The 17,291-nt window shown below is 37.6% G+C and overlaps 1 protein-coding gene across 1 annotated transcript in view; it reads left to right on the forward strand.

The window, feature by feature from the left end:
* Positions 1-4,274, forward strand: part of LOC109836082 (3-hydroxybenzoate 6-hydroxylase 1-like) — a 6,537-nt gene extending 2,263 nt beyond the window's left edge. Inside the window, exons 5-6 of the mRNA XM_020403996.1 lie at positions 3,388-3,616; positions 3,686-4,274. Coding sequence (XP_020259585.1) covers positions 3,388-3,616; positions 3,686-4,215 — 759 coding nt within the window. The 3' untranslated portion in view covers positions 4,216-4,274. The remainder of the gene's footprint in view (positions 1-3,387; positions 3,617-3,685) is intronic.

The following is a 17,291-nucleotide window of genomic DNA, read 5'->3' on the forward strand; positions in this document are numbered from 1 at the left end:
GGATATGAGTACGAATGTATATATTTATGTATGCATGTGCGTACGTTATATGTACATGTTTATCATATCATACTTCCTTTAAAAGTACGAGTTCGGGAAAATCTTTCTATGACCAATATTACCCTTAGTTTTTTTGAATATTACATTGTTATCCTAATCTATTCTAATTATCATATCTTATTTGAATTGGTAACCAAATAATTTATTCTATTCATAAGGAGACTTAACATGTAATTGGATAAAATAGATATGTTTCATATAATTCAAATCCTTTACTTATATCAGTTCGTAGAGAAATCTAAAAAACAATGCTAGCCAACACCTAAAATTTTTGGACTTTGTAAAAATCTCCAAGTTTTTTAAATTACCAAAACAACCCTACAAATTCAAAATTTTATTAAAACATCTTGAATATTATAAATTTTACTTATCTCAATCTAGAGAGAAATCTGAAAAATATATGCTAACTAGAAACTAAATGTTTTTTGACTTTAGAGAAAATATCTTGTAACTTTTAAAAATTAAAAAAACACCTCTAAAAATTTAAAATTTATAAAACACACCTTGAAAATGTCAAACTTATAAACATACTAAAAACCTAAAAATAACACAAACAATCCCAAAAATTATGGAATTTTCAATACACACTCTAGACTTTTTACAAATTGCAAAAGAAACCCTCAAATTTATAAAATTTACAAAAATCCTGATAATTTCTGACCTAACAGTACATTAAAAATATAGGAATTATAACTATTCCCTACATAATTTATAATTTATAGAAAATACCCTTAAAATTTTAAAAATTACAAACAAACATTTAAAATTTAAAATTTATAAAAAACACCCTAAAAATTTCAAATTCATTAGTAAATTTAAAGCATAGAAAGTATTAATAGTCTATAAATAATTTACAATCTGTAGAAAAATCCTATAAATTTAAAAAGTCCTTAAAATTCATAATTTAAAAAAAACTTCATGAAAATTTCTAACCTATAGACATTAAATTGAATATGTAAAATTACTAATAACCCCTTGAAAATTAAAATTTTGCAAAAAATAGCATACACCTTTTAAAAGTATAGGTTTAGGAAAACATTTTCATGGTAAATATTGGCCATAATGTTTTTGAAAAGAACATAACTAATTAAAAATCTATTAAATTTAAATTTTATAAAAAAATACCGTTAAAGTTTAGTATATTGCAAATTACCCCTCCAATGTTTAAAAATTTTCAATGATTTTTTTATAATTTCTTGATTTTAATGTAATGTTTAATAGTTTGTTGTATTTATAAATTATAAATTTTAGAGTGCTTTTGTACACTTTTTAAAACTTTTGAGGGTATCTATTTTATAGTTTTCTAAATTTTTATTTTGTTTTTAGTGTAATGCACATATACATCAACTAATGATGATATTGAAAAATATATCATTCTTAAAATTTTTAGACCATAGTTAAGTATGCACATTACTATTTCTAGGTAGTATAGTTTATATATACAAAAATTTTCAGATAATCTATGTAGTGATTAAAAAGATTTTGACTTTAATGTACTATTTTTTATAAATTATATTTAATATAAACTCACCATATAACTTTGACTGTGGTTATTATAATTTTAATACATTTGATTGATTGACTATGTACATATATAGACTATAGATTACTTTACTTTCTCACATGAGCTAACATTTAGTGCTTAATAATTTAAATTATTACTTTTAAATTTAATATAAAGATGAGCTCTAATAACATTTATTTATTTACATACAACATCATTCAATCTCAATTCATATTTTTGCTAGAGATTTATTCCATAGTTACGCATATCAAATTAGTAACTAAAATAATAATTATTTATGCTTAAATTATGATGATTGTAGTTGGTCATTCACTATAAAAATTTTATAAAAATATATATCTTACTTTCTATAGCTATCTGCACTGTCCATGTATATTTTATAAATTAGTTTTTAATTTGATATATTAAACTACTTTTTCATTTTTCTTCTTTGACTTTTAAACTATGTAATAACTATATAACCATTTTAGCATAGAAATGACCTCACTCTAAATGTCTTCAAGCCAATGTTTGAGTTTCACTGAAGTATATATTATTGTTACTATGTATATATATTTTTTAAGAAAGTTATGTCAACACTTTTTAAATAGAAGAGAATATTGTAACCTCTGATATTATAAAAATTAAACATAGCCAATTGAATAATTAACAAAAGAGAACTTATATCAAAAAAGTGTAAATAATAAGATAAAGATGAAAGGTAATGGCATTGCCAACATTACTACAAATAGCAAACTATAATTTAAAGTTAATCTATTTTGTGGAGCCTAATTACTGGTATAAGCAACGTGGTTTCCATATATACACTTTATAATTTATTAAAATGGTCATATAAACTTATATGATAAAATTAATTTAATATCAAATAGTAATATCATTGTAATAATATCATTATTAGAAAAAATTCTTCATGAATCGATATGATTTTTACGATATATAAGCTATGCACTCTAAATTATTGTGTTTTTTTATAGAGCCAAAAAGTTTGAATAAGAGACTCTAATATGTTGCTCTCACAACAGCAAAATCTACTTAGAAGATATAAATATTCTAGATGAGTTATGCATCCTATATATAATACAATTGTCCTAAGCATGTAAGTTATAATAGTATTTTTTTTATTCACATCGTTTGGGGTAATATTTGATAGGGACCTTGCATCAAAGAAAAGAAATTATATTTAGAGCACATGACAAAATATATCATAATCTCCTTGTTCTAATTTTATAAGAAAATAATTCTTCATACTTTTAGCTTTATTTCTATGATACAAAGAATTAGCTATAAAATTGAATGAGAATATTAGATAATATAAATATGAGTGAAACATCAACTAAAATGTAAACATAAATATGAGTCAAATAACAACTAAAAGTTTAATGAACATATTGCAAGTAAATTCATATGCAAAATTTTTTTACGAATTGAATGACCATCCATCTTTTGAAGACTTTAAGATACTAATAAATAGAGATATTGTACTAAATTAATATGTTTATAACTCATAAATAGTAGATCATGTAGCTGTAGTCTGGGTTAAAGGAATTAATGATAATATTTTATTTGAGAGAGAGATTATTGAGTTGATGATCAATCCCACTAAAAAATTTATTTTCTTTTTTAATTTTTACTCTATTTTTATCAATTTAAATAATCATGATATTCAACCACGTGCATCTAAACTCATGATATTCAACCACGTGTATTGCACGTGCATCTCAACTAGTTTAATACAAATGTGTGTGTATCACACTGAAAAAAAAATCTTCATTTTGATTCTTACTTGCATGTACGTACTACAGATTCTTATAGGATGCGATGGCTCAAACTCGGTTGTAGCAAAGACATTAGGATTGAAGCCCCCAAGCCTAATTCAAACACAAATAGTGCAAGGGCTCACGACTTATCCAAATGGACATGGCCTCTCTAATCATTTCTTGCAACTGTGGGGTGACAGAATGTTCATCATAAGGCTTCCAGCCGACAAAAAGACAGTCTTCTGGTTTGTAAAGAGAGAATTGAACCGAAAAGGTATTTCTCATCCCTAAAATTTAGCTCATGCAATTTTGAATTCAATCTAAAATCTTATGAAATTGTCAGATCAAGAAAACAAAGAAGATCCAGGGCTCATCAGAGACGAAACAATAGAGGTACTCAAGGATTTTCCCACAGAGGTGATTGAAATGGTGAAGCAATGTGATCTGAACACAATCTCATTCCACCGTATTAGATATCACGTTCCATGGCACTTGGCACTTAGCAATATTTCAAAAGGGCCAATGACGGCGTCTGGCGATGCTGTGCACCAAATGGATCCATCCATGGCACAAGGTGGCAGTGCTAGCCTCGAAGATGCAGTGGTGCTCGCTAGATGCTTGTCCAAGGAAATGACAATCAATTTGTCTGAAAGTAAAATGAGCGATCAAGAGACATATAAGAAAGCTGAAGTTGCATTGCAAAATTATGCAAGAGAAAGACGATGGAGGATATTGATATTATCTACTAAATCCCATCTCATAGCGTCTCTGCTTCATGCTTCATGGCTCAAGAGGTTCACATTCCTCACCATACTTTCTAAATTTCTTGGCGGCAGATCAAGCCACACACAGTATAACTGTGGCCACCTTTAGGAACAAATTTTTTTTGGAAATAAAGGTTGTAGGAGGGCCTGCTGAGTAAAGTTAGTGAATTAGAGTCTTTTGTTATATTATGAAAATAATAAATAAATCAAACTTTTTCTGGTGATGATTAAGGAGTATGTTATCCAACACTTGTAATTAAGTAAGATTCAAGTACTCTTTTTGTGGAGGACTAAGGAATGCAGTAAGGCAGCATCAGGAAGCTGTAGAGACAAACACGGATGTGTAACCACCTCACAAAGAAAAGATAAGGATTAATCTTGGTTAGATAAGATGCCTACGTCCACAACCGGTGAGATCAATAATCCACTATTTATCAAGAGGTTACAATGAAGACAAAGAAGAGTAGAAACTCTAATCTCTCTCCCTTAAAAAGCCAAAACAAATAACAATTTTTCTTGTCAAAGTTACATAGAGAAACCCTAGACAATCTTTATTTATAATCTCCGTCAAATTCGAGTCCAACTAGCCAAACAACTTCTCAATCTGAATCCAAACAGGAGTTCAACTAGCCAAACAACTCCTCAATCCGAATCCAAACAGGACTCGAAAATACATCCAAATCATGTGGGACTCATCAGTGTGTTCTGATTATATAGTCAACAGAGAGGTCTGATAATTCATGGCTCAATATGAGCCACCGATGGGTGGCTTTCAATACAACCAAACTAACAAATATCCACCTTGGCGAAATTAGTAAGTCACCAATAGTTTTCATCACCCAAGTAACCTCTGATCTCTTCACAACCATCGCCACCAAATCGCCCCGAAGGGCCTCAACACCAAAGAACATTGATCAAGTTGAGACAGTGGTCAAACTTGACTGTTGGAATAACCTTTGTCAACATGTCTGCTTGGTTCTCCTTAGTGTCAATCTTCGTCAGTTGAATCTTGCCACTCACAATTATCTCATGGATAAAATGAAATCAGACGTTAATATGCTTGGTGCGAGCATGATAGACTTGATTCTTTGCAAGATAAATTGCACTTTGACTTTCGCAGTGCACTTCAACAACCTCTCGAGATATACCCAAGTCACCAACGAAGCCACTTATCCACACCGCTTCCTTAATCGCCTCTGTTACTGCCATGTACTCTGCCTCTATAGTAAACATCACCACAGTAGACTGTAACATAGACCTCTAACTTATCGGACCGCTGGTAAGAACAAAACAATACCCACTAGTGGACCGACGCCTGTCCAAATCACCCGCATAGTCCGAATCCATGAACCCTCTCACTTGTGACTCTCTAGGCTTTGAATAAATCAAACCGATATCCAACGATCCTTGAAGATACCGTAAAATACAGTTCCCAGCCTACCAGTGTTGTTTACCCTGATTTTCCATAAATCGACTAACCAAGCTGACTGCATGTGCAAGATCTGGACGACTATAAACCATAGCATACATAAGGTTACCAACTGCACTAGCATACGGAACTTGAGACATGTACTCACGTTCCACCTTAGTAGTAGGAGACTAAAGACCTAAAAGCTTGAAGTGAGGAGCCAACAGAGTACTAACTTGCTTTGAGTTTTGCATCCCAAAATGAGCCAACACCTTCTCTACATACCGCCTTTGAGAAATGCACAACCTCCCCTTCTTCCTATCTCGAACGATCTCCATCCCAAGTATCTTCTTCGCAGGACCCAAGTCTTTCATCTTAAACTCAGAACTCAACTTCTTCTTTAGCTTGTTGACTTCCACCATACTATATGAGGTAATAAGCATATCATCAACATAGAGTAATAAATAGATGAAAGAACCACCAATTTGCCATCATCACGACAATTGCTTTAATTCATACAATGATGTTTTTAGTTTGTACACATAATCCTCCTTACTAGCAACTGCAAATCCAATGGGCTATGACATATAACTATCCTCCTCCAGATCTCCATGCAAGAATTTAGTGTTGACATCTAATTGCTCGAGCTCCATATCATACTATGCAACCATTGCTAAAAGGGCCCGGATAGAGGTGTGTTTCACGACCGGAGAGAAAACTTCATTATAGTCAACACCTTCTAGTTGTGTATACCTTTTTGTCACTAATCTTGCCTTGTACCATACACATGTACTTCCATCGAAGCTTGTAAAACCATCCTTCACCATATAGACCCACTTGCACCCAATCAGCTTCTTCCTATTTGGTGCTTCCACTAAATCCTAAGTATGATTTTTATGAAGGGACTCCATCTCCTCCCTCATCGCCGTCATCCACTCCTTGCTACGATCATCTCTCATAGCCTCATTATAGGTAATGGGCTCATCTCCATACACAGATAAAGCATAGGCTACCATATCCTCAAAACCGTAACGAGCTGGTGCCTTCCCCGCATTGGGTTTTCTTTCTCTATCGCCTGCCAAGGATGGTTGTTGTTGTTGCTGAATAGGCCCCTCATCTGGAAACTCCAATTCTACTATTACCTCATTAGTAGACATCGGTGGAGTTGTGAATTCCACCTCCAAAAAATCTTCACCACTTCTACCCAACCTGATTCCCTCCAAACTGGTGTTTCCTACCGAGCTGATATCTCCCTGTAGGGTGTAAATTTTGATCTCCCGAAAACAGGGAACTTCGTTTATATTGATAAGAAGGCTTATTACAAACTAATAAATCAAATATTTATAACAGAAGCAGAGGGAAGGCCCTCCTTGTTTAACGTGGTTTCCTCGGTGGCGATAGGACGCCTCGCTCGGTGCTCGTGCCGAGTCTGCTTCCCTTGGATGATCCGATCGAAGTTGCTACCGGAGCTTCTGCTCTCTAATGAGGGAGCCTTTGGCAAAGGTCCAGGTTCAACCTTTGGGAGATTAGCCAACAGAATATGCAATAGACAATCCCCCTTTCATGCAGGCCGAAGATGGGTTTTAATAGGCAATGGATGACATTGGCCATCCCTTGATTCATGGGATTTGACCACTAATAGAGGTGAGGGAGACAACTTGACTGCTCCTTGAATTATGGGATGTGACCACCCGTCGTTCAGAGATATCCTGTTATTCACCTGCAACAGGAGCGGTCATTCGAGGAGCCATGTTTTACATCACGTCACTTAGGAATGAGAAAGCCCCTCCTCGTATGCGTAACAACGGCTGTCAGATACTCGAGTGGATATGGCCAACTCACTGAGCGCCGGCGACCCTCCCTTCTGCTTGGACAAGTGAGGTAAGCTGCATTTATGAGAGTGCAGGCTGTTTCGGCGCCTGTCCGCTCATTCGTACTGTGGACGGCCATCTGACGGGCCTGGAGTATTGTGCCCTCTCCCTTGATTTGTGGGATCTGACCACGGATGTAACTGTTCCCATACTCCAAGTGGGCAGTTGACAGTGAGCTGGCGAGTCTGCAGCTTGGGTCTGCAGGCGAGCTTAGGACTGCAGGCAGACTTGGGTCTGCAGGCGAGCTTGCAGGCGAACTGGGTCTGCAGGTGAGTTTGGGACTGCAGGCGGACTTGGGTCTGCAGGCGAGCTAGCAGGCGAACTGGGTTTGCAGGCGAGCTCAGGTGCGCAGGCAGACTTGGGTCTGCAGGCGGATTTGGGACTGCAGGCAGATTCGAGCTGCAGGCGAGCAGGCAGACTTGGGTCTGCAGGCGGATTTGGGACTGCAGGCGAATTTGAGTTGCAGGCGAGCTCCTGAGCATGGATTGAAGAATAGCCCGTAACTTTTAAACCGTAAGTCGGAATTGGATGAATTATATATGAAAATCGCCTATCTCGACGAGATGGAGCCATCCGAACCTAGCCAAAGGCTTCAGTTTGCTTCCTCCGTTTCGTCAATTTCCTTACGGTTTGGGAGATATCTGCGTTTTCCCCTTTTTCTGCTATTTCGGGCGAGGTTTTAGCAGTTTTGTTCTGAACTTCTCTGATAAAGATTAAAGGTACTTTTTATTACCTACAAAACCCCCTCCAAAGTTTTCAGACCTGAATCGGGCCGCATGGGGTCTGGAACACTTTGGATATGAAGACCCGTAAAGTGATCCCCGCTCAGATGGAGTAGCTGATGATCGCCTTCTAGGATTTTGAGCAAACCCTCAGCTATCAACGGACTTGATTTGTCTTTACCAACTGCCGTTTGAGTTGGACTAGCCATGCTCTTGCCCTTAGCATGGTAAGTTATCGAGGAGTTTCTCTTAGGCTCAATGCTAAAATTTCTCCTCTATCCTTAGCCTTTCGAGGCATTTGGATTAAGAGTGTAGGGAGCAGTTTAGACTCATGCACCAGTTGGAGTATAAGGGGGCAGTTTAGACTCATGCACCAGTCGGAGTATAAGGGAACAGTTTAGCCTCATGCACCGGTTGGAGGATAAGGGGGAAACTTGTCTTCTCTTAGGGCAAAGATGACTCAAGCACCAGTTGGAGTGTAAGGGGGCAGTTTAGACTCATGCACCAGTTGGAGTAAAGGGAACAGTTTATACTCGTATACCCGTTGGAGTCTAGGGGGAAGCTTATCTTCTCTTAGGGCAAAGATGAAGACGAACCCTAATTTGTCTTCTCTTGGGGCAAAGACGAATCCTGAAGTAGCAGCACATCGCATAGTAGACCACTATCAAACAACAACGCCTTTTATGGGAAAGACGGTGCTGGGAGAATCAAATCGTTCAGGGACGTATGAGTATGACGACTGATCGGACAACGTCATTTGCGGGAATGACGGTGTCGGCTATCAGAGATAATCGTTAACATGATAGGAATTACCGCGATCAGAGCGACTTTGAGGATCAACCATCCTTTTGAAGAGGATTGGTAAGTTGATTTTGTCAGAGGTGTAGTGTTAACATGACAGTGGGAGTTTATTGCGATTTGAGCAACTCTATGGACCTACCATCCTATTGAAGTGGACTTGTAAGTTGATTCGTCAGAGGTGACCGTTAACATGACAGTGGGGGTCCCGCCATCCTATTGAAGAGGATTGGCGGGGGATTGTGGCTTTGGTCCTAACTATCTGAAGGTTTGACCAAGTGGGAGTTTGATGCAGCCCACCTGAACTGCTAGTCTCGCCTTCAAGAAGTGGGGCTCGCCTAACTGTTAGGCTCGCCTGATTTGAGCGGTTCGCCCGTACTAGGAACCTGAATAAGAAGTGGAGCTCGCCTAACTGTTAGGCTCGCCTGATTTGAGCGGTTCGCCCGTACTGGGAACCTGGCTCAAGAAGTGGAAGTATAGGGAATAGTTTAACCTCTTATACCAGTTGGAGGATCAGAAGAAGCAGTTTATACTCGTGTACTTGTCGGAGTGTAAGGGAACTATCAGAGGTTCATGCACCAGTTGGAGTGTCAGAAGAAGCAGTTTATACTCGTGTACTTGTCGGAGTGTTAAGGGAGCAGTTTAAACTCATGCACCAGTTGGAGTGTCAGAAGAAGCAGTTGAGACTGATGGAGAAATGACTATCAGAGGTAACAGTTAACTTGATAGTTTTGTGGGCCCGCCATCCTATTGAAGAGGATCAACGGGGGAAATCGTAGGATATGAGGAAATGGTCTCCACTACCAAAGCATCTTGGTCATCATCTCCTCAAAATTCATGCGGGTCTTCGTCACCCATATGCTTGAGCATGCTCTCGACTTGTTCTCCTTGGCGGAGTAAGTCTTTCCATGAGCGAGCTTCAACAGTGCCCATATTGGACAGAACGTTGATGGAGAGATTGTTCCGGCACATCTCGATGAGCGTGGCCTCGGAAACTCGATCGCGGGAATGCAGCGGTTTCTGAATCTCTTGACAAAGTTGCTTACAAAATCTGTCTTCCTCTGCTTCACAGTTAGCAGGGTGGCCATAGATACTTCTGTGTCATCGTCGAAGAATCTGGCCATGAAGAGCCTTTCCATGTCCTTCCAGCAGGTGATGGACCCGGGCTTCAATCTGCGAAACCATTCAAAAGCGACCCCCTTGAGGGTACCAATGAACAGTCGAGTCATAATGGGATCATTTCAGTGTGCCTGCGCCTGTCTGGCGAGATGTTGCTTCGCCTTTCTGGCGAACTTGGGCCGTCAGGCGAGATTGGTACAGTGTGCCTGCGCCTGTCTGGCGAGATGTTGCTTCGCCTTTCTGGCGAACTTGGGCCGTCAGGCGAGATTGGTACAGTGTGCCTGCGCCTGTCTGGCGAGATGTTGCTTCGCCTTGCTGGCGAGGTTCGCCCGTCAGGCGAGATTGGTACAGTGTGCCTGCGCCTGTCTGGCGAGATGTTACTTCGCCTTTCTAGTGAACTTGGGCCGTCAGGCGAGCTTGGTGAAGTCTGCTTGTTTGACGAAGCCCTCTTGAACTGCAGAGTTCGCCAGGTGCCCTTGGTTCGCCAAAATTAAGCACCTTGCTCACAGAGTGGGGCTCACCTAAACTACTAGGCTCGCCTGATTTGAGCGGTTCGCCAAAAATGTAAACCTGGCTCAAGAAGAGGGGCTTGCCTAAGCTGTTAGGCTCGCCTGATTTGAGCGGTTCGTCCGTACTGGGAACCTGGCTCAAAGAGATGGGCTCGCCTAAACTGCTAGGCTCGCCCGATTTGAGCGGTTCGCCAAAAATGGGAACCTGGCTCAAGAGCTAGGTTGATTCCCCCCAAGCCTGAATAACAATTCAGACCGTCGTGGGGGATGAGGGATTGTGCCTCGAGACGAGCGAGAACTTTTCGTCGCCGCTGTTTGGATCTTTTTGAACGAGGAGCGTTCATGTCGACGGCGGAGGCGTAGTCTGCGTCGACACGAATGGTTGATTCCTTTTGCACAGGGGTCTGCGAGGATCGTTCATCGACCCACCCAGCAGCTCCTAGACCTGCATTCTCGAATCTCGGCTCGGCCTCAACTGGTTTGGGGGGAAAAGAACCCCCTGCCTCGGCTTGGGCAAATCCCTCAGGCTTGATTGCCTCGACCTCTTGGGGCTGGGCCACCCGCACGACACTACAGTCATCGCGAGACATATTTCCGCCAGAAGAGGACGATTGTAAGTACCCCTCGAATTTGATCACAAGGGACTCAACCGTAGTCCCTGTAGCAACTTCGTCAGACTGCGCCACCACCAATTCATCTGAATGAACGTATTGCCGAAGGTTTCGGTTCGCTTCCTCCGTTTCGCCAAATTCCTTACGGTTTGGGAGATATCTTCGTTTTCCCCTTTTTCTGCTATTTCGGGCGAGGTTTTAGCAGTTTTGTTCTGAACTTCTCTGATAAGGATTAAAGGCAATTTTTATTGCCTACACTCCCATATCTTCACTCCTTGAGTTTAGCATGGCTGACTCGTTGAATGTCATGTCCCGACTGATTGCACATTTTCTTCCACTCAGGACAACACAATCTGTATCCCTTCACACTATTTTGATAACCAAAAAAGATACCCTTTCGTGCACTCACACCAATCTTATCTTCCTGAACATGAAAATAAGTAGGGCAAGCAAAGGTTTTCAAATGACTATGATCAAAGGGAGTACCAAACCATACTTCAATAGGTGTCTTCGAATCAATGGATGTATTCGGTGAACGATTCACGAGATAGCACGCGTGTTTACTACTTCAGTCAAAAAACACTTGTCCAAACCAAAATGTGATAACATGCACCGTGCTCTCTCTAGTAGGGTGTGATTCATACGCTCTGCTATTCCATTCTATTGAGGTGTTCGCACCACTGTGAAATGCCTGACAATGCCTTAATTCCTGCAGTATTCTTCCAACGGATCAGAAGTGTATTCACCCTTATTATCTGATGGAATCCACTTGAACACTCTACCAGTCTGCTTCTTGACCATTGTCTTCCATCAAATAAACAAATTAGTGACTTCAGATTTATCCTTCATGGTGTACAACCAAACTCTCTGCGAGAAGTCATCGATAAATATCACGAACCACCTAGCTCCACTCAAAGACTTAACTTTGCTTGGACACCAAACATCTGAATGAATGTAATCCAACGTACCCTTAGTGCAATGCTCCGCAGTGCCAAACTTCACCCTTCACTGCTTCCTAAAGACACAATGCTCACAGAAGTCAAGCTTTGATATCTTCTCACTGCCAAACATAATACGTCTGCTAAGAATGGTCATACCCTTCTCACTTATATGCCCAAGGCGCATATGCCGCAATCAAGTAGATGTCAAATCAGATTCCTTGACCTGGGACACCACAACAGCTCTTGTAATCACCTTTCCCTTATGGAAATATATATTACCATGTCGTTTACCAATCATCATCACCTTGTCTTCAGGAAGAACTTTTAGAATCCCATTATCCCTACAAACCTATAGCCATTGGACTCCAAAGTTCCCATAGAAACCAGACTCTTCCATAAAGCTGGAACATGCCTTACTTCTTTTAGAGTTCTCAATATCCCATCAAACATCTGAACTCGAACTGTGCCTACCCCAACCATCTTGCAAGTAACAACGTTACCCATCAAGATGTTTTCACCTTCAACCGGTTTGTAGGTAGAAAACCACTCCTTGTGAGGACAGATATGGTAGGATGCGTCCGAGTCTAACAACCAGCCATTTGATAAATAACCGTGTGAAGTGCTCGTCAGAACTTTCTCTGGCTAATCATCTCAAGAAACCTAAGCCACTGATGCTTCTTCCTGCTTATCTGATTTCATCTCCCGTTTATTAGCCTTAGCTTTCATCTTTGGACAATCAAACTTCATGTGACCCATTTGATGACAAAAGTAGCACTCGATATTCTTTCAGTTTCAGGACTTGGACCGACTCTTGTTCTTCCCAGTCTGTTAGATATCATGTCCCCATGATATTTTTTTATGATAACAATTTATTCATATTGTGAATCACTATGTATGTTATACATTTGCACTAATATTTAAATGTAGTTTTCAACATCAAATATGAACAAGTGCAATATTAGTTCAAGGCATTATGAAGTAAAGAAGACGAAGAACAAATACATCAATGTAATTTTTACATTTATCTTTACTTAGAATTTTTGTACAAGCCTTGATCACTCACACACACACACACATAGAAATTAGAACATACTAACACAGGTTTAGTATGTTGGTTAACAATAGAAATCTCATATGTTAACCATTAGAGTATTTAGTTTATCATTAAGTCGAAAAATAGTTCATACATAATATTTTTACTCTTTAGTAGTCGACTAATAAGAATAATAGTCGACTACTATAGTCTAAGTTCAAGATATAAGTTTCTGTAAAACTACAAAGTAGTCGACTACTAAGAAATATAGTCGACTACTCAGCTTTGAATTTTGATTTACAGAACTTCAGTTTACAGAGTAGTCGACTACAAGTAAATATAGTACTACCGAGCTTTGAAAATTATTTTATAGAACGTTTATTTTATAGTGTAGTCGACTACTAACAATTATAGTCGACTACTGATATTTAATTTTTGTTTTTCAGACTTTCTGTAATACAGAGTAGTCGACTACTAAGAAGAATAGTCGACTACTAAGTTATAGTTTCTAAATTCCAGACTTTTTATATTACAGAGTAGTCGACTACTATGCATTATAGTCGACTACTATGCATTATAGTCGACTACTAATGCAGTTTTTCTGAACGTTAATATTTGAATCATTCTTTGTGCATTTTTCAAAAGTCAAAAATTATAGATTTTAGAAAGTTTTGAGAAAAAGATCTTTACTGAAATTATATGTTAAGAAAAATGATACATGATTATATACCCATAAGCTTCATTCTTTGTGCATTTTTCAAAAGTCAAAAATTATAGATTTTAGAAAGTTTTGAGAAAAAGATCTTTACTGAAATTACCTTTGATCATCATTCAAAATACACATTATTTAGGTAATTTCCAGAGGTTAAAATTATTCCTAAGCCAGTGCTACACAATACTTCAAATCAAGCCTTATAGGAATTGAGTTGTTTAATTCAATGAAAGTTCTCGCGGTTTGAGAGAGGTTGATCTCTTGGTCTAAAGATCAGTGTGCAATTGGTAAGGGACTAACAATTGGTGTTGCAATTTGCAGGGACTTACAAGTTGGTCAGGTTTGATTTTAATTTTGTACTTGATTCAAAATTATAGTAAAAATCTCAAGCGGGATTTGCTTGGGGACTGGATGTACACCAGATTGGTGGAACCAGTATAAACACTCTTATTTGTGATTATGATTTTCTGAGATTGTTGTCATTCTTTCTTTGCAATTTATAATCTACTTTACCTAATTTTTAATAGAACACTATTCACCCCCCTCTAGTGTTCTAGTGTATCTATTTCAGATCCTACACAGTCTTCTCTGATCTACCTCTTGCATACAACCCTTTGCCCTGCTCCTCCTTGCTAGCGTCTTGCAACCTAGAAGTCTTCGACAACAACGCCGATGTAAACTCCTCAAAAGAAATCTTTTCTTTTTCATACAATAATGTGTCAACTAGTATATCATAAGAATCAAGCAAAGTACACAGCAAGATAATAGATTTATCTTGATCTTTGACAATATCATCAAGGTTGGACAGATAGGTAATAATCTTCATGATATATTTATGTGATCACTCATAGAATTACCTGGATTCATCTAATACTTGTATAACCTCTTCTTCAGATAAAGCATGCTCGTGAGGTTCTTCTTCTGATATCTACTCTCCAATTTATCCCAGACATCTTTGGCTGAAGTCTCCTTCTAAAAGTTATAGGCGATATCCTTTAATAGACATAGACGAATAGTGCTGCACGCACTCAAGTCAAGCTCCTCCCAATCATCCTTCTCCATGTTGTTGGGTTTTACCCCTCTAAATGCCTTGTAAATATTCACCTTGATGAGAACGTCTTTAACTTGTGTTTGCCACAAACCGAAGTTGTTTTGTTTGAAGCACCCTTTGAATACCCGACTTCCGAGTTAGAATTCGACTCCATCTTCTCTGACTCCAGTAGGAAGAACCACCGTAGCTCTGATACCAATTGTAGAGACAAACACGAATGTGCAACCACCTCACAAAGAAAAGGGAAGGATTAATCGTAGTTTGGCAAGATGCCTACGTCCACAACCGGTGAGATCGACAATCCACTATTTATCAAGAGGTTACAATGAAGACGGAGAAGATTAGAAACTCTAATCTCTCTCCCTTATAAAGCCAAAACAAATATCAGTTTTTCTTATCAAATATACATAGAGAAACCTTAGACAATGTTTATTTATAGCCTCCCTCAAATTCGAGTCTAACTAGCCAAACAACTCCCTAATCCAAATCCAAACAGGAGCCCAACTAGCCAAACAACTCCCCAATCCGAATCTAAGCAGGACTCGAAAACGTGTCCAAATCATGTGGGACCCGTCAGTGTATTCAGACTTTATAGTCGACAGGGAGGTCTAACAATTTGTGGCTCAGTCTAAACCACCGGTGGGTGACTTTCAATACAACTAACTTTACAGGAGCGACATCTAAATGTAATTGTAAACCTTTTGCTGTTTTGTTTATTATTTGTTGTAACTTCTGATTTTGTCTTTTATAGAAAGTCTTTAGTGATTTTTATCATTTTTTTGTGCTAATTACCTGACTGGTTTGTCTTACATCTTTTTTCTTATTTTTTATTTGGCTCCCGTTGTTTCAACTTACTTGTGCTATTCTGGGGATATTTTTTTAACCTATTAATAAACTAGTGGTGTTTTTTTTTTGAAATAAAAATTGCAAGGTCTACATCCTGTTCTTTTTGTAAATCAAAAGCTAACTGTGTGCACACTCTTTGTGAAGATTGCAATAAACTCATTTACGTGCATATATAACATAATTTTTCTAAAGCATATATAAATTCACTATGAATATCAACTTTTTCTCACCACGCTTTTCGAGAACCTCTAGGAATCCTTAAAGAACAAATGCAAACATTCATGGTACTAGTACAGAGTGGTGAGCCAGAAATTTCCTCAAGGATGTTCCGAGAAAATAATATATAATTAAGTACAATAACAATTAAATTTTTTGCACGATTGACTAGTATGTGAGTATCATTACATAATTGAGTTTATTCTAGTTACTCCTACAATCATATCATATATCTTGTTAATTTTTCTTTAGCAATGTCAAAATGCTTCTATTTATACATCTTTTTCATACACCTATTAAATTTTTATATACTAATACTTTTCTCCCATGCATGAATCATATATATTTTATCACATCTCGCGCCGACGAGTCCGTTTGCACGATGTAAGTCGTGGAACTCACTAAGAACAATTGGTATTTGATAAAATCTACTGTTATAAAGTGATAGCACTTGTTATCTTTGTGTCCTTTGAATTAAATATATTATATAGACACTATGAATTCTCCATCAATCTTTCCACGTGAGGCTATTCTTTTTAGAGTATAACATATTTAAATTATGAGACATATATCTAATCTAACATTTATGGTGTACGTGCGAGTACGTTGCACATAAGCTCATTGTCATGTATAATTTAGTTATTAGTTTTGATATGAGCCACCGGTGGTTGGCTTTTAATACAGCCAACTTCACAAGAGTGACATCTAAATAATGGTAAACCTTTTGTTGTTTTGTTTATTATTTGTTATAACTTCTGATTTTGTGTTTTATAGGGTGTCATGTATAATATGAGCCACCGGTGGGTGGCTTTCAATACAGCCAACTTCACAGGAGCGCACGTAAGCTCATTGTCATGTTTAAAACATTTAGATGCCTCTATTTCTTTAGCTATGTTTTATGTTTTATATACTATTATAAAAGCGTGTTGGTATGTTAAAACATTTCTTTTAAAAAAGCCCTCCAAACCACATACATGCATCCATAAAATACATACTTCCATACATATAAACGCATACATATACATGCATACATTCTTAATAATGGCATAACTCTCCTATTAATTGTCCACTAATATTAACTTCTATTTTTTGTAACCCCTCCACTAATCCAATATGAATGTTATCATAAAAAATTTGCATACATATAAACACATACATATACATGCATACATTCATAAAAAGTTATTTTGAAGTGTAGAAAATAAAATAAAAAGATAATTATGAGAAAATTTATCAATTACACCCTATTTATAAAAAAATCTATTCCAAAAAATAAAGAATATTTAGAATAAAAAATTGCTGTTTACTCATGTTCTCCATAATTTTTATTTTAAGACTAAAATTTTAT

This window comes from Asparagus officinalis, chromosome 4, assembly GCF_001876935.1.
Source record: "Asparagus officinalis chromosome 4, Aspof.V1, whole genome shotgun sequence".
In the NCBI taxonomy this organism is placed as follows: domain Eukaryota; kingdom Viridiplantae; phylum Streptophyta; class Magnoliopsida; order Asparagales; family Asparagaceae; genus Asparagus; species Asparagus officinalis.